General features: G+C 38.2%; 1 protein-coding gene and 1 non-coding gene across 2 annotated transcripts in view; one reads left to right on the top strand and one right to left on the bottom strand.

Moving 5' to 3' along the window:
- The first annotated feature begins 1,008 nt into the window (after positions 1-1,008).
- MDFIC2 (MyoD family inhibitor domain containing 2) overlaps positions 1,009-25,260 on the top strand; it is a 109,387-nt gene continuing 85,135 nt past the window's right edge. Inside the window, exon 1 of the mRNA XM_052658622.1 lies at positions 1,009-1,096. Coding sequence (XP_052514582.1) covers positions 1,009-1,096 — 88 coding nt within the window. The remainder of the gene's footprint in view (positions 1,097-25,260) is intronic.
- Positions 14,439-14,510, bottom strand: TRNAW-CCA (transfer RNA tryptophan (anticodon CCA)). The gene has a single exon. It is a non-coding gene; the product is annotated as a tRNA-Trp (tRNA).

Here is a 25,260-nt window from a genome sequence, read left to right as displayed (position 1 = left end):
ATAGTCTCTATGTATTTTTCAATCTCTTTTTTTCTACACATTTTAATATTAACCATAAGTGATGAATGGCGGGTGTGGAAGGAAGGGGACTGGAGAAACCCTATCCATTTGAAAAGAGTTCATTCTTTTTACCCTATTTTGCAGAGTATCATTTTAAATAAGTGCTAGCCAGGAGAAGGTTTTTATTGTTTTGAACCACAGGCTTTATATTACCTTAAAAAAAAAAAAAAAACCTCTCAGCCGCAAGTTGGATGCTTCTGGCAGCAATACAAATCTAGCACCACCCAGAGAGGGAGCGTATTTGCTTCTTCGCTCACTTCTGGCAGGGCAGAGGAATGCTGGACATCGAGAGACGACAAGGGAGGCTGTCCAGAGCATTGCCACGCTGCTTCCCCATCCCTGCCTTGGGCCTCCTCCCTTGGGAACACACAGGTAAGGACATAGAGGTGCTGATGCAAGTGGAGCATCCTAGCTCACTGTGACCAAGTCTGGGAGGAAGTCAAGTGCAATGCACTAAGGATGCCTACTAGATCTCAACACCTTCAGGAAGCTCAATGTGGCCTGGCTGAGGTCATAGGGCTCTCATTCCATCCACCACACTGCTAAAAAGGTCCTTCTGTGTTTCTTAGCCTTTCTATCTTTGTGTATCTCTTTGAAGCATGCTTTTCTCTAGACCATTAAGAAAAACATTGAAACAGCACTGTATGTTTTGATTTTGACAAATCGGAGGCTAGTTGTTCATCTGTTTTTCTTTTGTATTCAGAAATCAGAGCTTACAGCAATCTTGACTGCTGAAAGTGAAATATCTTCTAAAGTTTCATTTTCAGTGTAGTGTTGTAAAATACTACATGTGGATAAAATATAAAATTTAACATCAGACAGGGAGCTGAAAAACTACAGAGATAAAATGTTCCTATAATATGGCAGTTGTCTCTAAATATAAGGTTCCATGTTATAAATTTGGGTTCTTAATGAATTTTTTATATCATCAATTCTGTTTCCACTTAGATGTCAGAAACTGAGCTGGAAAAGATAAAAGTCAGAACAGCTAAGCATTTTGAAAATGACAAAAATAACATTTCTTGGTTGAAGGAAGGTAAGTTCTCTTACTGTTGATTTTCTATCAATGTGAAAATTGTGCTTTTGTTTATAAGCAAAAAAGAGTGGGCAGAATGAGGAAAACTGCCCTGCAGTTCAAATGATATTAATTCTTCTGATTTTCTGTTTCTTTCTCTCTCTTTTTTTTTTTGGCCTAAGTGGTAGATTGAGGGTGTTTAGTATTGAAATGTTTTTTGCATTTCTTAGGCTGCAGGACACTTAGATGATTTTATGAGTAGGGGAATATACTCTTCCAATTCAGATACACGTTACCTATAAGGTTCTTGTTGTGCTAAAGAATTTTCTCCTTTGTACCCAGGAAGATGAAATCATTTGAGGACAAGTATTTTTTAAATAATAATCACAGAAAGGAGTGCAGGCTGTAGGAAGTCATGTCTACAAATAGAATTGTCATTCACTGCAGTTACAGAGCCACCTTCCCAGGGGAGAGTGCTGTCGGCCACAAGAACTGTGTGCGTAAGATGCCTGCTTGAAATGCACACACAAATCGATAAGTCCTCCTAGGAGGAGTACAAATTGGTGCACTTTCGAAAACACGTATAAACTCATGATTATTTACTAGAAGGCTTTATTTCATTTTCTTTTCTTTTTATGAATACCTTTAATGTTTCTTAAAGGAAACTGATTTGATACTTTATTTAAATAAATAAGTTGTCTCTTTTACACCATTTCCTGGATCTATTCAATTGTAAAAAGATGGCTCTTAAGTAGTTGCCATTCCTCAAAACTGTTTTCTAAGGTCACAGGAGACTTTAATATATATGTCAAGTAAGTTCTATAACATCAAACATCATCATCATTATTGCATCAAACACAACGACAATGTGCATTAGTGATTATGCTGAATCATCAAAACAACCTTATAAAGCACTAATTACTCCTAATATTCAGGTGAGAAAACAGAATCTCAAGGAGTTTAAGTAAATTACCTAAAATTACAAAATTAGGAAGTGACAGAGCTGGGATTTGATCCCAGACCGTGTGACTCCTCAGCAAATAAATTTAACTACCACCTTTCACTGTGTTTCAAAGAAAAGATGTTTAAGTCACTTGTCAGGACATGATTTGTGCTCAAAAACTTTCCTAAAGTGTTTAAATCAACACCTTCACTTTCACATATACATCCTCCATCCGCTCTTATTCTTAATTGCTCTTTACCACCACTGTCATTTTTCAACTGTTCACTTTTTTAAAAAAAGATTATCCTTCTGCCCCAGGGCCCCATAATCAAATTTAATAGCTGGGACTCATCTCTAGTGAAGACTTCATTTCAGGATAAAAGTGGGTGCAGACATGAAGTATTCTCAGAATCATTTCCTTCCAAAAGCCACAGAGCTAAGAAATCTTTTCTTTCTTTTAATTAAGCAATCTTCTAAATACAAACTTAAAAAAAAACCAGAAGTAAAAAACAAAAACTGAACTCAGGCTAAAAATCCTTCTGTGTTTTTGTTGGGAAGACCAAACCCACCAAGACAGAGGAGTTCTTTACTGCTACTTATAGGGAAGTTTTTCTTATTTTGTTTTGCTTCAGCTGCTCCATGCTATAGATGTATCATAGAGAAATAACGACAAAATTGATAGACCAGTCAATTGCTTCCTGAAAATTTTTGTTTTAAAAAAACTGTCTCCATTAAGTAAAACTTAGGATTTAATTATTGTATTCTACAAAACCTAATTTCCCAGGTGTCCTGTTTTATCCCATTTGGACACAATTTAAGCTACACTCAAATTATGTTTACTTTATTTCATTAATTGTGAATTATCAGGAGAAGTTAGTTTTTTAACATAAATGTCTTTTCATTTAATGTTAAGAAAAAGTTAATATGTTGTCTTATCAAAAAAGAAAAAGACTGGTGCAGTGGCAATAGTAGAGGATTTGAAGTCAGGCAGGTGAAGTTTTAATTTTTCTGCTCAGTTGTTTGCTAGCTGGTGACTATGCTCTTACTTAACCTCTCTGAGCTTTGGATTCCTTAGCCAAGGAGTATAATATCTAGCTTGTGAAATTATGGGGAAGATAGGCCATTATTTTGTGTCTTTTATCCCCTCTTTAAAGTATGGTTCAAAATCAGATAATTATTTTTTGAGATTCTGATTCATAGTTTGAACAATGAGCAGCACGCTAAGTGCTATATGTTTTTATAGCACTGTCAACAGAAAGGACCTCTATAAAGAGGCAACAAGGCAGTTTATCTGGGATCTTAGAATTGCAGTTTGGGGGATCACAGATTTGGGAGGAAACCAGAATAGTGTCTGATCGGAGAAAATGGGCAGAGGGGTTATGGGGAAAAGAGGAATATCGTGCAGGCTACACAAGCTGGTGACTGAAGTCTGGACAGGAGAGTAAATCTGTTCCACACATGACTCAGCTATCAAGCTTACTTATCCTTTACTGGGGGCAGGTGGGATTTCCTTAGTCCACAAAAAGCCCAGTTCTCAGCATTATTCTTTCCTTCTGGCAACTCAGCCAACTATTCAGTTGCTTTATTTTTCCATGTTCAGTCAAAGTTCAGCATAGGCAGCAAACATGGAGGTCCTTCTTGCATGCCTCAGTCATTCCTGCCATTGTTTCTCTCACAGCATTTCATGTAAATTCCTTCCTTTTGTCCCTGTAACCATTTGGTGTGCTGTAGTATTGGTCCATTTTCCAGATTAAAAGACAGAGGCTCAGAGAAACTAGATCTTTTTTTAATCACAATGCTTTTATTTATTTAGCTTATAATACTCACATAACAGAAACTGAAAAATTCGTGTTAATATTTAGTCTCTAAGTCATGTCCAACTCTTTGGCAACCCCATGGACTGTAGCCCACCAGGCTCCTCAGTCCATGGGATTCCCCAGGCAAGAATACTGGAGTGGGTAGCTATTTCCTAGTCTTTCCCATTCTGTTGTTTTCCTCTATTTCTTTGAATTGATCATTGAGGAAGGCTTTCTTATCTCTCCTTGCTATTCTTTGGAACTCTGGATTCAAATGGGTATATGTTTTCTTTTCTCCTTTGCCTTTCACTTCTCTTCTTTTCACAGCTATTTGTAAAATGCTCCTCAGACACGCATTTTATCTTTTTACATTTTTTTTTCCCCTTGGGGATGGTCTTGATCCCTCCCTCCTGTACAGTGTCACAAACCTCCATCCATAGTTCATCAGGCACTCTGTCTATCAGATCTAATCCCTTGAATCTATTTCGCATTTCCACTGTATAATCATAAGGGATTTGATTTAGGTCATAATTGAATGGTCTAGTGGGTTCCCCCACTTTCTTCAATTTTAGTCTGAATTTGGCAATAAGGAGTTGATGATTAAAGCCACAGTCAGCTCCTGGTCTTGTTTTTGCTGACGGTATATAGCTTTTCAATCTTTGGCTGCAAAGAATATAATCAATCTGATTTTGGTATTGACCATCTGTTGATGTCCATGTGTAGAGTCTTCTCTTGTGTTGTTGGAAGAGGGTGTTTGTTATGACCAGTGCATTCTCTTGGCAAAACTCTATTAGCCTTTGCCCTGCTTCATTCTGTACTCCAAGGCCAAATTTGCCTGTTACTCCAGGTATTTCTTGACTTCCTACTTTTGCATTCCAGTCCCCTGTAATGTAAAAGACATCTTTTGGGGGTGTTAGTTCTAGAAGATCTTGTAGGTCATCACAGGAGCATTCAACATCAGTTTCTTCAGCATTACTGGTTGGGGCATAGACTTGGATTACTGTGATATTGAATGGTTTGCCTTGGAAACCAAAAGAGATCATTCTGTTGTTTTTGAGATTGCACCCAAGTTCTGCACTTTGGACTGTTTTGTTGACTATGATGGCTACTCCATTTCTTCTAAGGGATTGTTTCCCAGTGTAGTAGATATAACGGTCACCTGAGTTAAATTCACCCATTCCAGTCCATTTTAGTCCACTGATCCCTAAAATGTGAATGTTCACTCTTGCCATCTTCTGTTTGACCACTTCCAATTTGCCTTGATTCATGGACCTAACATTCCAGGTTCCTATGCAGTATTGTTCTTTACAGTATCAGACTTTACTTCCATCACCAGTCACATCCACAGCTGGGGATTGTTTTCATTTTGGCTTAGCCTCTTCATCTTTCTGGAGCTATTTCTCCACTGATCTCCAGTAGCATATTGGGCACCTACCAACCTGGGGAGTTTATCTTTCAGTGTCATATCTATTTGCTTTTTCAAACTGTTCATGGGGTTCTCAAGGCAAGGTTACTAAAGTGACTTGCCCTTCCCTTCTCCAGTGGACCATGTTTTGTCATAACTCTCCACCTTGACATGTCTGTCTTGGGTGGCCGTACATGACATGGCTCATAGTTTCATTGAGTTGGACAAGGCTGTGATCCAAATGATCAGTTTGGTTAGTTTTCTATAATTGTGGTTTCCATTCTATCTGCCCTCTGATGGCTCCTTAGATGGCTCCTTAGAGGCTTGTGGAATCTTCCCGATAGGAGGGGCTGGCTGTGGGGGACTCTGGGATTTGCTCTGATGGTCAGGGCCAAACTCAGTAAATATTTAATCAAATTTTCTGTTGATGGGTGGGGCTGTGTTCCCTCCCTGTAGTTTGACCAGAGGCCAAACTATGCTAGTGGTAATGCTGGTAACAGTGACCTCCTTCAGAAGGACTTATGCCAGGACTGTTGTGCTCAGTGGCCCTAACCTCACGGAAGGCACTGTTGACCCACACCTCTGCTGGAGACTCCTGGACACCCATAGGCATGTCTGGCTCAGTCTCTTATGGGGTCACTGCTCCTTTCTCCTGGGTGCACACAAGATTTTGTTTGTGCCCTCCAAGAGTCTGTTTCCCTAGTCCTATGTAAGTTCTGTAATCAAATCCCACTGGCCTTCAAAGTCAAATTCCCTGGGGGTTCTCAGTCCCTTTGCCGGTTCCCCAGGTTGGGAATTCTGCTGTGGGTCCCAGAACTTTAACAACAGTGCGAGAACTTCTTTGGGGTAATTATTCTCCAGTTTGTAGTTTGTTTGCTTGATGGCTCTGTAGTGGAGTTCACACATCGTACCTTCCAGGTCTGCTGCAGCCTGAGTGCCTGTCCCCATGGCAGGCCACTGCTAACTCATGCCTCTACAGGAGACACTCAAACACTCAAAGGTAGGTTTGGCTCAGTGTCTTGTGAGTTCCCTGGGTCCTCGTGTGCACAAGGTTTTGTTTGAGCCCTCCGAGCATCTCTGGTGGGTATAGGGTTTGATTCTAAACATGATTTCATCCCTCCTACTGTCTACTGGGACTTCTCCTTTGTCCTTGGATGTTGGCATCTTTTTTGGTGGGACCCAACATTCTCCTGTTGATGGTTGTTCAGCGGTTACTTGCAATTTGGGGGTTTTCACAGGAAAAGATGAGTGCACGTCCTTCTACTCTGCCATATTTTAGGGCTGTTTGTAATTTATCAAAACCCCTTCCCCCTTAAAAAAGAAAAATAAATAAAGTAATCCTTCAGTATCCACCAGGGGACTGGCTCCAGTACCCCCTGTGGATACCAACTCCAAAGATGCTTAAGTCTCATATCAGATGGTGTGGGGAGTCAGCCCTCTGTATCTGCAGATTCAGAACCCATGGATAGGGAGGGATGACTGTAGTGATCTGAAAGTTGTTCAAAACCTTCTTTATGAATAACAAATTAATTGCTTCTCCCATCACAGTGTCTCTTGCCTCCCTCTGAAACTCCAGCTGAATACTGTCCATGGTTAAAATATAGGGAATCACAGCACTGCCTGATTAGGGTTGGACCAAATGCTCACTGGGTTTATCTACATAAACCAGTTACCATGGCACCTGACCTCGGAGTGAGCGCGGAACCAAGAAGAGTCACATCATCACTTCCAACCTAAGTACTGATACTCTTTCTAACTTTTCATCTTCAAACATTCATTCAGTGCACCCAATTTGATTTACGTTTATTAATAGTATCAACAGAGACAAGGCATGAGCATAATAGCACACATTTTAATTAAAAAAAAAAAAAAAAAGGAGGAAAGAAAGAAACACAGTCCTGCAGTTGAGAATTTTACCTAATTGTCCTGCTTTGGCCTGAAAGGTGAAAAGGTCCTTTGCTTTCTACTTCTCTCAAAGGGCTGGTTGAAGCAACATTCAGAGCTTTTTACTAACAATTAGGGTAAATAGTGTTTAAGAAACACATCAATAAACCTGAAAATGTATTCAGAATAAAACTAACTGAATCTAGTTTCATCTTCTATCAAACTACCAGGCAATCTTGTATCACTACAGCCTTTGAACTCCTGACTTCTCAAATTTTAGATTGATCAAATTCCTGACTCCCAACTTAAAGAATTCAGCAGGATATAGATGGAGAGAGGATATAAATGTTTAAGAGCAAGTAACATGAAGTAACACGCTCAGGGACCATACTCAGAGAAAACCTGTTTTAAGACAACAAGAGAAACAAAATATGATTGTGAAATATGCACCCAGCAAGATGAGCTGTGCTGTGTAAGTGTGGGCCAAGATGGTCTTGAAAGGCCAGTCTTGAAGATGGCCATGAGCTATTTGCACAGAGGGAGAGAAGGAGTTAATGCCAGGAGTAAAAGCATCAGAGGCTGCATGATGCAATACCCACTTTGGTGCCAGGGAAATGGGCATGTTGGCTAGTTATCTGCGTATGGGTTAACACAAGAAAGGGAGGACAAAAAGATGGAGTGCCAAGTATAAGTAGTTGGACATGGGTTTATAAGTTGTCAGTGCAGGCAGGTCTGAGGTCAGGGACCAATATACTGAACTGTGATTTGGGCATACATATCTGTAACTAGAGTACAAACTGGCATGGGACAGGCAGAGGAAAAGTTTAAGGCAAGACAGATGATGATGGCTAAGCCAGCAATGCACTCAACCCCCTAGACAAGAGGGCCACATGACTGGCATAAAAGTCATAACAAGGAGAAGAAGAAAATAGGCCCAAATGTGAAAAATGTTATGAAGGAAAAATTGATATAACATAGAAATTGGGGGGAAATTACAGGTGGAATAAGATGGCATGTAATACTCCATTAAGCCAGGGAGCATTCTGGGTAACCATTTCAGTGCTTGCTCCTTCCATCATTTGATACGGAAGAGAAACAGCGGAATGAAGGGATGGGAGCCTTTAAATTGTTGCCATTTGCAGTTTAAAATCACAGCATCGCCACTGTTTGAACTGCACACAATTTCCTGGAGTGTCTCCTGATTTTTCAGGAGAACTGGATTTCTATATGACATCGCCTGAATTCTAAAGGTTAACTAATAACAATGAACAGCAATAGTTACAAGAAAATACCATGCAGGACAAATAAACCAGATTCTGTGAGTCTAGCTCAGCTCAAGGGCTACCAGTTTGTAATTCTGTTCTAAAAGCTTGTATCTCTCAACGAAATCTATTACAATTTCCTGAAAACTGGTTTTCCATAAATATTACTCTCTTTATATATGTATATGTGATATATATATACACACACACAAAGTTAAAACAAACGTTTGACTTAAAAACATAAAATTAAGAACACTGAAATAAAACTGTTTGTCTTTCGGAAGACTAGCTCTCCGTGATTGGTTTAGTAAAGCAGTCTCTCTATGGGTGTAATAAATAGAAGAATAAAATTATCCCAAGTTACAAATGTGTCCTCAACATACAAGGCATAGAGTTTTATACTTCTGACCTGATGCTGACTCAGTCCCACAGCTGCTACACTGGGTGGGGCCACACAGGGAAAGTTCATATTATAGAAAATACTTGATTTTTTTTTTTTTAAAAGCAAGGGTGGAGGAGGAGGGAAATGAATAAGTTTGGCTTTCACTTCTAAAAATGCCAGGAAGAAAAGATATGAAAGTTCTGTAGGTTATTCTGAACTATAGATACTTTTTCTATAAGCAGTCACATAGTGACTATAATCTTTGATGATTTCAAAATCATTATTTAGATATATTTTAAAGAAAACGTCCCTAAACTTTAGTATCAATATAGAGAAGTCAGGTCACCAAAGAGCTGGTGGCTTGAATACAGTGTGATCATTTAATCAGAGTTCATGAACATTCAGTTCAGTTCAGTTCAGTCGCTCAGTCGTGTCCGACTCTTTGCGACCCCATGAATCGAAGCACGCCAGGCCTCCCTGTCCATCACCAACTCCCAGAGTTTACCCATACTCATGTTCATTGAGTCGGTGACGCCATCCAGCCATCTCATTCTCTGTCGTCCCCTTCTCCTCCTGCCCCCAACCCCTCCCAGCATCAGAGTCTTTTCCAATGAGTCAACTCTTCGCATGAGATGGCCAAAGTACTGGAGTTTCAGCTTCAGCATCATTCCCTCCAAAGAAATCCCAGGGTTGATCTCCTTCAGAATGGACTGGTTGGATCTCCTTGCAGTCCAAGGGACTCTCAAGAGTCTTCTCCAACACCACAGTTCAAAAGAATCAATTCTTCGGCACTCAGCCTTCTTCACAGTCCAACTCTCACCTCCATACATGACCACAGGAAAAACCATAGCCTTGACTAGATGGACCTTAATCGGCAAAATAATGTCTCTGCTTTTCAACATGCTGTCTAGGTTGGTCATAACTTTTCTTCCAAGGAGTAAGTGTCTTTTAATTTCATGGCTGCAGTCACCAGCTGCAGTGATTTTGGAGCCCAAAAAAATAAAGTCCACTGTTTTCCCATCTATTTCCCATAAAGTGATTAGAGACCAATAATTCTAGATATTGGAAAATATCCAAGAAATTCAAAAAGCCATGTTCCACAAATTCCCTTCTCAATATAATCCAAAACTTGAAGTCCGTAACACAAGAATCCCATCTCATTTCCACTGAGGTCTGTTTGCAAATGAGATGGAGAACGTATAAATCTTACATGTACTGACATTCATAAATTCACTAAACTTCCCTTAATTCTAAATGAAGACAATTCACTTCATTTGCTCAAAAATAATTTCAGATCAGGAGCATTAAGACAATTTCAAAATGCGTTTTTATACAATTCAGCAAGCATTTGAAGAGACTCCTCTTGAACTTGCAGATAATATATTAGGCAAAGAAACAAAGATGTCAAAAAATGAAAATGCCACAGGTTCTGCCCTCAAGGAATTCATGTATTTAAGTGCTTTATTATAATGACTAAATATTAATCCATGCTAATTCTCTCACTCAGATAATTCTCATTTTTAAAGGGGCTACTTTTTGTGTGTCTAGCTTTAAAATTAAGCAACACTAATGTCTATTTGAAATTGTTAATGTGCACCAATAGTGTATCTTGATTTCCTTTTATTATGTGCACATAGGAAATAGAATCATTAGCTCTTATTTCTGTAGTCTCCATGGACTTGTGAACATGTGTTACCTAATAACCAAAACACAGGTAAGGAGAAGGTAACAGTCAAAGAGAATGTTGTTTTGTTTTTAACCAGAGGTGAAAGGAGAAATTAGATGTGAAAATATGCCCTTAAAGAAGTAAACAAGCACAAGATCATGTCACAAGGTAATTATTTTGAAGTGTTAAAACAAGATGATATGAAAGAGACTGGCATGGGAACTATCTTTCAGAAGCAGCCATCAGAGAAGTTTTGAATGAAAGATTATTGACCTGAAATTTAAATAACAAGAAGAAGCCAGCTGTCCAAAAGTCTGGGAAGAGCATTCCAACAGGGAAAAGAGTCTTTGTAATAATAGCATGGTTCAGAATGACTGGATGAGAAGGAAGAAAGGAAAGAAAGAATAAAGGAAATAAGGGAGGGAGGGAGTAAGGAAGGGAAGGGGGAGAAACATGTTCAAGTCATAAATAATGTTGAACATTTGCTGGCCATAGGCAGGAATTTAATGTTTTTCCCTAATCTGAATTAGGAGTCACTGGAGATTCTAAGTAGGGGATAAAAGCAACTATTTATACTGGATGTGGTAAAGAATACATGCATATGCAGAAATAAAACAGAAGACCCTGCAATTGACCAAGCAAAAGATGATAAACGAGACAGGCTAAAACTGTGAAGGTGAAAGAGGTAGTATAGAATTCAGGATCTATTTTGGAGATAGAACTAATTGAACTGGCTGGTGCTCTGGTGTGAGGCAAGAGAAAGAAAGGAGGCAAAGTTAACTCCTGGCTTGAGAACCTGCATGATGATAATGATGCATGAAGAATAAGAGAAAAAGTGGCTGGAGATGGAGGAATCGGAAGATTTGGGTGGGTCCCATTAAATGTGAAATGGTGACATCCAATGAAGATTATAAATTGGGCAATAGCATACATGAGATCAGCTGTCTACTTTAAGTAACGCAGACAGGGAGGTTGGCTAGAGATTTTGATTTAGGCCTGAAGATTGAGAAAGCATCTGCTGATGGCAGAATACAGGAAATGAAATACCATTTCAAGTAGAAGGGTTAAGGTGGGAAAGAACGTGTCATGTTCCAAAAAGTGAATGAAAATAAGAGGGGCTGGAGCATCTTGACCCAAAGGAAGGTTGGCATTTGATAAGCATGGGGAGTTTGCCCAGGAACGGAGCCTTGAAGCTTTTGTGGACCTTGGTCAGCATCTTTGATTCCAATAAACTGTCTACCCTGGAAATGCCTACTAGAGACTTATTTTAACTTGTATTAAAATATATCTCACTGCATTTTATGCTCAAATGAAAACTAAGTAAAGGACTATCAAAAAGGAGAAGCAGGTGCAGAGGATGAGGTGGTTAGATGGCATCACCAACTCAATGGACATGAATGTGAGCAAATTCCAGGAGAGAGGAGCCTGGCATGCTACAGACCATGGGGGTCACAAAGAGCTGGACATGAATTAGCTGAAAAACAACAACAAATCAAAGGATAATGTACTACTTTCAAAATATCACAACTATAAAATGAAGCTTTCATAGTTTCTATTAATCAGGGTTCTCCAGAGAATCAGAACCAATAGGAAATAAAAATAAGATGGACAGATAGAACATACATCAGTGGATAGCTAGGTAGAACATGGATGGATGGATGGATGGATGGACAGATAATAGAGGATTTATTATGGGGGACTGGCTTACACACTTATGGAGGCTGGGTCATCCCATGGTCTGCTCAGGAGGCTCAGGAAAGCCAGTAGTGTAGCTCCAGGCTAAAGCCTCAACTTCTGAGAGCCAGTGGTATAAACCCTGGTGCAAGTAAGAAGTTCTGAGAACCAGAAGAGCTGATGTCCAAGGGCAGGAAATGGATGTCCTAGCTCCAGTGGAGAGAGCAACTCTGCTTTCCCTCTTTCTTTTCATTCTATTTAGCCCTAAACTCACTCTGGAAAGATATTCTCTTTAATTAGACTATCAGTTCAAGTGCTAATCTAGTCCCTGAAACAACCGCATGGACACGCCCAGAAATAGCATTTTACCAGCTCCCTGGGTATTCCTTAGCCCAGCCAAGCTGGCACATAAAATTAATCATCACATAGTTTTTAAGAGGAAAGTAACAGATACTTTTTCTAGTGAAATTAATGAAAAGTGGAATTTATTGGAAGTCTGAGAGTTGTTCTGCAGTCTACACAGAAAATTCAGGTCCAGGGTGGGCAGGGAGTAATCTAACTCTGGTGATCCAGATGTCAAGATTTAACTCCTAAAACATGAGCTTCACACACTTTTCCTGCCCTTTCCTCCCTCTGTATTCAAGACTTCAAATCTCAAGGAAGAAAGCTCTATCGATTTGGCTACGAATCCCCATCCTGGCGAGGCAAGGAAGGGTACTTTGACTGACAGCACCACAGGGCTACACATAATGGGGGAGAGATGCTTCTTCAGAGGAAATTCAGTGCTCTGACACCAGAATGGAAGAAGAACAAATGCTACGTGGCTTCCAAATAAAGTGCACTCTAAGGGCTGGTACCCACTATCAAATTTTCAGTGCTTTGCTCTATAAGGGATGATATTTTTTTAAGAGCCTGACATGTGCTGTTGTTGGAACGCTGAACATTTCAGGAAGGACCGTACTTACTTTAAATGTATTGGCCTTCTACTTAAAGTTCAAATGTCAGAACCATTTTGATTCTCTGATAACCTTATTTTATGTGGAGAATGTTCAGTAAAAGATGAGATCTTCTGTGTTCTCATAGGTCAACAAATTAAATTCCCGTGGCATATCCTACAGCTGACGGTTGAAATTTCTCTCCAACTAAGCCTATAAAGAAGTAAGTTCATTTCTTATAAAATGATGATGTTGATCCCAATGGAATGGAAGGCCTAGAAGATGCCATGTCAGCCCATGAGACTATAACCAGATGAATTAATCAGTGCAAAGTCCCTATAAGTTGTTAAACAGCAGATTTAAAGACTCTTTTTCAATGATGATAGAGCAGTACATCAAATCCAGAATGATCTTAGCTCACCATTATTAATTGCAATTTTATGAACTAGGAGTGAAGCCATCTGTAGAGACTGGGAACCAATCTTTCCTGTCTCAACAGGAAAAGAAAATTGTAGCTAACTAGAAACTTCAAGAGATTTACTCCTTTCAACTGAGGTTTTCAGGAGACTCATTCATTTTCCTCTCTGTCACAACAGCTGTTGGTGTGACTCACTTAATCAACATTAGTATAAAGAGCAATCTTACAGAGAGAGAGGGAAAAAAAAAGGACCCTTATGTTCTATGGCTCAGGAATAAGGACATTCCATTTCTTGTAAATTCCACAAAGAGACACTTTATTTTTATATGATTATGGCCCATTTCTTTCAGCTTAGGAACAGCATTTAGAGGGAATATACTCTCTAATAAAATGCACCTGCACTAGGTATGCACCAGACCATTAGTAAAAAAAAAAAAAATTGGAATATGAAGCGAGCAAATGAAGACATCAGTCTACAGGCATAAATCACTTCAACCATTTTAGCCATTATTTAAGCCTGTCAAAAAGTAAATGTGAAGCAAAGGCAAAAAGCAAGGGCAATGACAGTAGTTTTGCCAGTGTATACCTTCAGAAAAGAGAGAGCAACTCCTAGAGGCATAGGATTAAGTAAGACATCAGGCAGTTTCTCCCTTTGAGCTGAACTTCCACACTAATACAGATCTGAAAAGAAACAGCTACACTGCAGAAGCTAAGAAAGGTACTTTATGATGTCTCATCTCAAAGAATAGACAAAGGAGAGGAAACTCTGCACTTTAGCTCTTTCATTTGTCATTTTTTTCTTTCCTATATTTAGAATATTCAGCATTGTAGACAGGAAACCAAATTTCTCTAACAGTTACTGAAGATGAAAGTGAAGTCGCCCAGTCGTGTCCGACTCTTTGCGACCCCGTGGACTGTAGCCTACCAGGCTTCTCCGTCCATGGGATTCTCCAGGCAAGAATACTGGAGTGGGTTACCATTTCCTTCTCCAGGGGATCTTCCCGACCCAGGGATCGAACCCGGGTCTCCTGCATTGGAGGCAGACGCTTTAACCTCTGAGCCACCAGGGAAGCCTGAAAGATCTATGTGAATACTAAAACATTCTGAATGTAAATTTCACTAAAATATATAAAGTTTCCACAAATAAACTCTTCTGAACAATAAAAAATAATTCATCAAAAATTATATTCTATCCACCTTCAACAAATAAGATTCCACTCTATGTATGTCTCTTCAAACGAATTTCTTAGACCACTATATGAAAATGCATACTGATAAGACAAAATGATTCATATCATAAAAGAGGCATTTTTTTTACAAAATAATATACAATTAAGTAAGCCAAATCAACAAATGTTTTGATTTCCTCTAAGGCACAAATTTGCGCAAATAACATACCAGGACTTCTCTGCCCAAAGAACTTAAAATTCAGTTGGGGAAATAAAATATCAACATATCTCGTTTGCCATTAGGATTCAGACCAGACAAGAGCAAGCTTTTCAGCTGTATTTGAAACATAGCGTAAAGTGCATAACCAATTTGGAGGCAGTTTTTCAGTATCAGATCTCTCATACAGCAAACCAAATGGGTACACACAATTCCTTAAACAGATACAGATTTCTCTTAAAATTAAAACAGAGCTGGTTGCTTTCCTCTATTTTTAATGTATATAGCAGATTTGGTCTAAAACAACTGTACTAAAAATCCCCTTGAAAACAGAAGGATTCATTTCAAAATATTAACTTCTTACCTATGTCCCTTAAAAGAAAAGACCTTTTGTGTAAATATTCCTTAATGTATTAGCCAGTCTTTTTTCTTCAAAAAAAAAAAAAAAAGAGAGGAAAGAAAAAGAAAACAACTGACATCCTTATTTTAAAAAGAGCAAATACTATAACACGAAACAAACAGAGATACTTAATAGTAGTAAGGAACTTCACTTAAGTCTCCAAGGGAAATTCTAACATGAATGATTTGTGAAGAGGGAAAACTGCACTAAGGACTTAAAAAAAAATAACAACTTGGAGGCATAGCATATTCATAGGTCATGAACATATTGGTGTTTCCAATATACTACTATTAAATCCCTAAATTCCGTAGGCTAACAACCATTAAGAAGCCACTCTCAGATCACCAGATTCTAGGGCAAATTACCAAGTCTGAGTTCTAAACTCAATTCATCACTTGCTCTCTAGAAGAATGTAAGGTTTGCTTAAGTCTCTTAAGGACATCAGTCTCATCTTGAAGTCCCCTAGCAACTAGGAGAAATAACTTGTTTTTATCACTCCACAGGTTAACAATGCTAATTAGAAATCAAATTTAATTTTTGAAAACTCTGAAAAGGGAAAAGTGACATGGTTAAAAAATAAATAATTATGTATTACATATATATGTTCATATATCTAACATATGTATATATTTATGGAACAAAATATTTTATTCCATTCTTCTCTCTGCCTTTCTAACACAATACAATTCTTGACTAGATTCTCTAAGACTGTCACAGAGTATTTTATTATGAGATATAAATAACACTTCATGTATTCACAATCAATGTACATTGATATACCAGTGTGTGTATATGTGTGTGTGTGTGTGTATATATATATACGATAAGGGAGAGGTGGTAGAAAAGGAAACTATCATAAGTAAACATAAAATAAAGCAAAAATGTTAAGTATTAGATTGTTAATTGCTCAAGGACAAAGGTGTATTACTTCTTACTTCACTAACTGGGAATCCAGATAGCCCCTAAAACGTAGCAGATGCTCAACAAATGATATGAATAAATGAATGAATATATAAATATATTCCAAAGATGATATGATATTCATAAGTAGGAAAGAAAATATCTAGAATTCAGAGAAACTGGGGATGTGGCTGGGTTACACATCATAAGTAAAGTTTTAATAGGAAGTAGTATTACAAGCTCCAATACTCTTGCCTGGAAAATCCCATGGACAGAGGAGCCTGGTGGGCTGCAGTCCATGGGGTCGCTAAGTCGGACACGACTGAAGCGACGTAGCAGCAGCAGCATTACAAGCTGATGGAATATGATGGTCCAAAGTGGAGTCAGAGAAGTCTGAGTTGTTCAGAGAACAGTAGCTAAGTTTCGCTGGGTCAAGGGTATGTGTATGACAGAAAGAAATAAACACTGGCTCTATCATGAAAGACTTCCAATGCTAGACTGAAGAGCATACACAGAAATTTCTAGGGCAAAAAGAAGCTATCAAATACATCTGGGATAGGGGTTGGAAAGGGGAAGAGGATATAAAGATGGGAGAAAACTCTGTGCTTTAGAAAACATTTGTGATTTGAGGACGTTAATGTAAATAGACTGAAGGGTAGAAAGAGAGGTGAAGGGTGGAATAGAGTGACTAGTTAGAAGCTTGTTGCAACCACAGATGAGAAAGAATGATTTGTGAATTGAGTTACTGGTTGCCAAAATAACGGAAACAGACTGACAAGGAAGACAGTGGTAGACCCAACATCTTTGCCATGGACTAGACGTTAGAGCATAAGAGACAGAGTGGGTGTCAGAGATATTAGAAATCCTCTAGTATTTAAACTGCAGTGTGTGTGTGTCTGTGTGTCTGTGTGTCTGTGTCCTTATGTAAGTAATCTGTTTATTTCAGAAAAATTAGAAAACACAAATAGCAAAAAAATTACTCCAAATTGTAACACCCAGAGGTAGCCACTGCACATCTTTCTTTTTCTCTTTTATATGTGTACCACACAATACTTGGTAAATACAATGAAATATGATTATGTAGTATATTTAATAATGTGTTTTCTGATTCATAAATGAACATCAATACCTTTCCAGGTTGATAAATATAAATTTACAGCATCATACCAATGGCTATACGTATTGTATGCTGGGCTGTGCTACACTCAGTCACTTCATCATGTCCAGCTCTCTGTGATCCCGTAGACTGTAGCCCGCCGGGCTCCTCTGTCCCTGAGATTCTTCAGGCAAGAATAGTAGAGTGGGCTGCCATTTCCTCTTCCAGGGGATCTTCCTGACCCAAGGATTGAACCCATGCCTCTTGTTTCTCTTGAATTAGCAGGTGGATTATTTATCACTGAGCCACCTGGGAAGCCTAGCTATACACACAGTGCTTCATTATTGAAATAATAATATATACATCAGCATTTCCTTGCTTTCAGATATTTAGGTTATTTCTTTTTCTTTTTCTTTTTTTTTTTTTTTTGCTTTTAAATCTCAAAAGAATACAATATCTATTGGGATTTCCTTTTAAATGGACTAACCAGAGTACTTTGTATAGTCCTCAAACCTTACCTTTGGCTGTCAGGGAACACTATACTCTATATACTATATAATATACTGCATATCAGTGCTTCACTTCATGTTCTTAAAACAGCCATGCACAGAAGAGTGTGAAGGTCAGAGAAGTTTTTAAAATGTTCACAGATAAGAGCCCCAGATCTTAAGCTCAACATGCTGATCCCTAATCCAGTGCTTTCTCCATCACAGACTCTGCTCTCAAATACACTTTAAGATAGATAACCAATAATCCCTCACCATCACTCATTAGGACAATTAAAACTGAAGGAAACTGAAATGTTTGGGAAAGTCTTGTGGGTAATGTATCTTTAAACCTCTAATTCATTTAGTTGGATTCTCTACATACCTGTCTTCAGCACAGATATAGTGATTTAAGTGGGAAAGAGGACTTAGTTATGACATTAGGCAAAGATTCAGAAGCTGACTTATCTACAGATTGCAATGATTAAATAGTTCAGAATGAAGCACAACACTGTAATATTGCCATATTCACATTTAAGAGATAAAAGTTGGAAGTTCAGCTCACATAATATCCAGTCATTTAAGACACAAGAGAGTTAATCATTTTAATATCTTCCCATGGATGTTGGCTAAGCAAATAAAAAACATTGCTGATGGAGGAGGGAAGTGGAAATCTCACTTTGTTTGCTGACCTTTGTGAAACAAACACTTGAAAAATAAAACATATCACATCAAAGTGGGGAGGGGGGAATAATTCCAGTGGCAGAATCAACCATGATCAGATTAAGAAATAGCAATATATTTTTGCATGGCTAATAAACAGATCAAAAACCTGCAAAACTAAGGATGTTTGGATCCAAAATCTAACTTTAATTTTCAAATATCCCTATCTGGTCTTAACATCTCTCCAGAAAGAAAATTACATTAAACATAGCCTTGCTTTCTCATATTCAGCAAGTAGCATCCCATTGTCAATCTTAGATGTGACCTTAATTTTTCTTCTTGTAGTTAGAATTTTTCAAAAATTGTCTCCTTAAATCTTTATATAGTAGTAAATGATTTTAGCAAAGAATAAAAGGCATCATTCTGTAATAAAAGCCTGACGCCAGAAACAAACATAATGTATTTCAGATAGGCATTATGGATACTTCATTCATTGTCTTTTTCATTTGCAAATTCAATTTGATTATACTTTGGTGATCAGAAGCCTGCTAGTTTACAATAATAATATTTTTTAGTTAAAATAATAAAGCTAACTTTTTAGGTAATCAAACAGCGCTTAACAAACTACCTGAATTCCTACCATCTGACCCACAAAAAGAAAACAACAACAATAACAAAATGCTTAAGGAACGATTTTAATTTCTCACTTCACATAGTAAAGGAAACTAGGAAGTTTCATGCAACTCAAAGAATTCTGATTTTACAAATACACTTCCTGCTCCACAAGGCACCTAGACATAAGAAATGAAAACCATTCTTGTTTCTGTCTAATCAGTTGAAACTATGGCAATTATATGAAATTGGCATTAGTAATAAGAGAAGCTAATTGAATAACTTGGGGTTAAGCAGAAGTAGAGTCTAATTACATCCCTCTAGTGGCTCAGATACCTTAACTGTTAATTTTCACCAAGTCATCTAGTCTTTGTGATCTGAAGCAATTTTCATGCTGCTGCTGCTGCTAAGTCGCTTCAGTCATGTCCGACTGTGTGACCCCATAGACGGCAGCCCACCAGCCTCCCCCGTCCCTGGGATTCTCAAGGCAAGAACACTGGAGTGGGTTGCCATTTCCTTCTCCAATGCATGAAAGTGAAAAGTGAAAGGGAAGTCGCTCAGTCGTGTCTGACTAGTAGCGACCCCATGGACTGCAGCCTACCAGGCTCCTCCATCCATGGGATTTTCCAGGCAAGAGTACTAGAGTGGGGTGCCATTACCTTCTTCGAATTTTCATACAACCTCTATCTAAACTTTGTAGGCTCTTTGGTTCTTTTGCTTTGTGTTTTGTAAGGACTCATTTTACAATAACCAACTACTCAGAGGGAAACAAAATATCTGTACAATTATTAAGACTGTACAATATTAAATTCAACAAAGAGAGTAATGTACTTAAATGTAAATTTAGCTTGTTCTCTTTTTTAAAACTCAGCAGAGATTAGGGAGAAATGGCTTTGTATCATTTCAAATTTTCATAAGGAATAATATATATATTAATTAGTCAGTCAGCAATCACTGGCAAAACGGTGATATACTGGGGGTGGGGGTAGGGGGGGTATCTGATCAAAGTCTGGCAATAGGCTGGACCAGAGAAGCAGATCATAGCGTACTTATTAACTATGTGAAAGAAGTTACTCGAAGTGTAATGAGAAAATAGAAAATGGCCTTTAACACAGAAAGACGATTATTAGATTTGCTTTTTTTTTTCTTTTTTTTTTTAAGACCACTATGTTTTTTTCTTTTTTAAAAAAACTGGAAGATAATTGGTTTACAATGTTGTGCTGGTTTCTGCCATACAGCAATGCAAATCAGGTATAGGTATACATATATGCCCTCCCTCTTGAACCTCCCTCCCACCCTATCCCCCATTCCAGCCCCCAAGGTTGTCACAGAGCTCCTTGGGTTACACAGCAGCTTCCTACTAGCTATCTATTTTACACACAGTGGTATGTATAAGTCACTGCTACTCTGGCAGCAGTGTGGATGTGAGAGGCTTCATAGTAGCTCCTGTAGAGATGTTTTAAATGACACTATGAATGAGAAAATACGTCCTGATAATTTGCTGAAAATTACAATTATCAGGACTTCCTGGTAACTTGGTCCTACAGATGAAGGAGACAAAGGTCAAGGACAGTATCTCAGTTGCTGGGTCAATTACCAAGGTCCTTGCTCAGTTGGAAACACAGGAACTGTGGTGTGTACTTCATTTGGTGTGAGTTACATAACTAAACGTTTTTCTTTTTAAAATTACCTTATTTGGAGAAGTACGTCCACCAATGTCAGGGTGTTAGAAGTGTTGGGTTCTATTAATAGAAATGGAAGTTGAGTATTTCTTAGACTGCAGACACTAAAATGTAGTGCATCACATTTTCAAGTAGTTTCTGGATGCTAAAGTTAATAGGGAGGAAGCAGTATATTTAGAGTTCTTTCAGTTACTAAGTTGGAGAGATAACAAGCGGAAGATCTGGAGAAGGAAAAGAAGCATAGGGTTTAAATGAAGCTCCTTGGATTCATATATTTTAAACTTCAAGTTTATAGGCATTGGAAGAGGAATCTAGGGTTGTGCTGTGCTTAGTCACTCAGTCATGTCCAACTCTTTGTGACACCATGGACTGTAGCCCACCAGGCTCCTCTGTCCATGGGATTCTCCAAGCAAGAATATTGGAGTGGCTTGCCATGCCTTCCTCCAGGAGACTTTCCCAACCCAGGGATTGAGCCCAGGTCTCCCACATTGCAGGCGGATTCTTTACTATCTGAACCACAAGAGAAGCCCAATCTAAGGTTAGTAATGGGTATACAAAATTTATTTATTTTCTCTTCACGTTAATACAAAGTAAAGGAAGTATCTTGATAAGTAAAGCTTTCACCCTTCCCCATCGGTAAAAACGCTGCTACTTAGAATGAATGGTAAGATGTAGGAGAGATCCAGAGTTCTGCTGATGTAGTCAACAAGTTGACTCACACATTAGACATAGTCATAATGGGGTAAACAGAGGTTATGAGGTTTGCAAATCAAGCCTGTGTCTATTTTTACACATAATTTAACTTTGTTATTTCCATCAAGATGAAAGGATGTAATGAGCAGGTATGGGAAGCAAAGAGAAAATAAATGTGGGACAAGTGTTTTTACCAAATCATACTTGGTTTCATTAATTAAAGCCTGTTTCAACAACAAAGACACAACACTTTTGCCTCAGATAGTCAGTATGAATCAAAGGACACCATGATCAAAAATACAGAACTTTAAAACCATTTCCATTGCATAATTTATACCTTTGGGGATGATGCCATCAAGAGTAAAGTCTTTGGAACCACAATGACCTGTGTCTAACATCCGGTTCTACTCCTAATTAAATGGTGAATTTAGGCAAATCAGTTAACATCACTGAGTTTCAGTTTCCAAAGCTATAAATCAAAAATCATAAAGGCTGTTGCAGCAGATACAGTAGATTGCCTGCTCAATATCCATTTTCCATCTCTTCTTAAGGAACCTCAATTTTGTTCAGAACCGAACAAAATTTCAGCTTGTTTCTAGCTTGAGCTTCATCCAACCCAGCATTCCGCATGATGTTCTCTGTATATAAGTTAAATAAGCAGGATGACAATATACAGCATTGACATATAAGCTGAAATCAAGATTACAAGAGAAATATCAACCTCAGATATGCAGATGATACCACTCTAATGGCAGAAAGTAAAGAGGGACCAAAGAGCCTCTTGATAAGGGTGAAAGAGGAAAGTGAAAAAGCTGGCTTAAAACTTGACATTCAAAAAACTAAGATCATGGCATCCAGTCCCATCACTTCATGGGTAATAGATGGGGAAAAAGGGGAAACTGGCAGATCTTCTTTCCCTGGGCTCCAAAATCACTGCAGAGGGTTACTGCAGCCACAAAATGAAAAGACGCTTGCTCTTTGGAAGAAAAGCTTGCCAACAAAGGTCCATATAGTCAAAGCTATGGTTTTTCCAGTAGTCATGTATGGATATGAGACTTGGACCATAAAAAAGGATGAGTGCCAAAGAAGTGATGCTTTTAAATTGTGATGCTGGAGAAGACTCTTGAGAGTCCCTTGGATAGCAAGGAGATCAAACCAGTCAATCCTAAAAGAAATCAGTCTTGACTATTCAGTGGAAGGACTGATGCTGAGACTGAAATTATAATACTTTAGCTACTCTATGCAAAGAGCTGACTCATTGGAGAAGACTCTCATGCTAAGAAAGATCAAAGGCAAAAGCAGAAGAGGGTGACAGAGGATATGATGGTTGGATGGCATCACTGACTCGATGAACATGAGTTTAAGCAAACTCCGGGAGATAGTGAAGGGCAGGGAAGCCTAGCGTGCTGCAGTCCATGGGGTCTCAAAGAGCTGGACACCACTTAGCGACTGAATAACAACACCTGCTTCAGTGCAGCCATGCATTTCCAGGGAGGCTAGCTCTGTCAACAGTCCCTGAAGTGAAATGAATTCTGATTGGTTTAACTCTAACACTAACCAATCATGGTGATCCTGTTTTCCCTTGCCAGTAACAGTTTTAGACAATAGTGTGTGAACTAATTCAGGACAATGAGACATTAATCTGCTGGAGACTTCTGGTATAGGCTTTTGTCTTGTTTTATTTTGTGTAAGGAAAACTGAGTTGATTGTTTTGTTTATTTATTCATTTTTATTTAGATTTATTTGGATCCTAAGAAATCTTACGAGAAAAGTTCTTCTTACTTTTGGATGCCGTCAAGTCTTTATGTGATGCATGAAAGTGGGAAGCCACCTTATAATCATAAAGGAAAGTCAGGCTAATTATAAAGCTGCACATCCGACCTAAATTAACACGGGGAAAAAAAGGAAACAAAAATCTGTGTTCTTATGTGGGTTGTCTGAGCCACTGATTTAATCAACCCTTGAGCCAGTCTACTTCTAAAACTGACATAAAAGAAATAAATTATCTTAGATTTTAGGCAAGTTTGAGTTAGAATTATCTGTTATTTTCAGCTGATGGCTACTTTGCAGAATGAATAATAAGTGAAAGTACTGAATACCCAATAATAACTGCTATTATACTTTAAACTTTTTTCTCATAATCACCTTTTAAGCCTCTTTCTCTCTTTTCCTAACATTTTTGAAAGCAACAGGGAATGTGTGGTTTCTTAGTCCTTTCTATATTCCCCAACATACCTTCAACAGTGTTTGTCAACAAAAAGGGCTTATAAATATTGTGAGATAGAATAGAATCAAATGAAATAGAATTGAATCAAAGCATTTTCATTCATTGTACTACAAAGGTCTATTAACGAACTAGAGTGGACAGATTTTGTTAGCAAAAAGGGTATGTTTTATAAAGAATAGTATGAGGAAAATCAATGTACATTTTATTCTAAAGAATGATATCTTTTTCACTCTAAAGAGAAATATAAATTTCCGTGAACCAAGTTTTAAATGCTAGAACAATACCTGTTCTGAACAAGTGACATTTCTAAAGCACTGAAGAAGAAACTCAGATGAGAAAACTTAGAACATGAAAATGTCTTTACGAAAGCAAGCTGTACTTGTTTTCAATTATCAATTGATAAACTTACCAATTTTAATAAAAATATTAAAAATTCATTCAACTGTTGCCCAAAGTACCATCCTTGATCTTATATTCATATTCCTGAGTGACAGCTTATGCTTTTAATGTTTCTCTACACCATCTTTCATCAGACAACTCCACTTTTTTTCCTGGCTCTAAGAGTCTCTTTAGGCTCAATGTGTAACACAAAAATTAAGTAATAAAATAGAAAACAGCACAGTTAATTATACCAATTAGCAAATATAAGCAGGTTCATAAGCAGGCCTTTTTCCTCCCCTTTTCTTTTCAGTAAGAGTCAGATATTCATTCATCTCTTTTTTCTTTCTTAAGCCTGTCTGGATGAATATTAGTGTCATAAAAAAACTGTTACTTCTAGTAGAATCAAGTATTGCATTGAAAAGAGAAAATAGGAAGAAAAGGATGAGGCCTATCAGGAAAATCTTATTTGGGGACAAATACCAAGCTAACATCATTTTATATCACTGTAACACCCAACTAAACTTCTCACTATGCTAAGTCGCTTCAGTCGTGTCCGACTCTGTGTGACCCCATAGATGGCAGCCCATCAGGATCCCCCGTCCCTGGGATTCTCCAGGCAAGAACACTGGAGTGGGTTCCCATTTCCTTCTCCAATGCATGAAAGTGAAAAGTGACAGTTAAGTTGCTCAGTCGTGTCCAACTCTTTGCAACCCCATGGACTGCAGCCCGCGAGGCTCCTCCGTCCATGGGATTTTCCAAGCAAGAGTACTGGAGTGGGTTGCCATTGCCTTCTCCTAAACTTCTCACTAATCTCTAACAAAACTTTAGAATTCCTTTGAATCATAAATAAAGGCAATACCATAATAATTTGTACTGGCAACAACTGTGACTATAATAAAAACAGAAATCATGGATATTTTCACATCACCTTAAAGTTGTTATCGATATTTCAAAATGTTATTTTTTTTTATTTTACAAGTTCATAAAATTTTAATTTTGAAAGGTTAAATTGGAAATTTTCTTTTTTTTTTTTAATTTTAAAATATTTAATTCTTACATGTGTTCCCAAACATGAACCCCCCTCCCACCTCCCTCCCCATAACATCTCTGTGGGTCATCCCCATGCACCAGCCCCAAGCATGCTGTATCCTGTGTCAGACCTAGACCGGCGATTCAATTCTTACATGATAGTATACATGATAGAATGCCATTCTCCCAAATCATCCCACCCTCTCCCTCTCCCTCTGAGTCCAAAAGTCCGTTATACACAGCTGTGTCTTTTTTCCTGTCTTGCA

This window comes from Budorcas taxicolor, chromosome 1 (genome assembly GCF_023091745.1).
Source record: "Budorcas taxicolor isolate Tak-1 chromosome 1, Takin1.1, whole genome shotgun sequence".
NCBI classification, from domain to species: domain Eukaryota; kingdom Metazoa; phylum Chordata; class Mammalia; order Artiodactyla; family Bovidae; genus Budorcas; species Budorcas taxicolor.
This window is presented reverse-complemented; position numbering and strand designations above follow the sequence as displayed.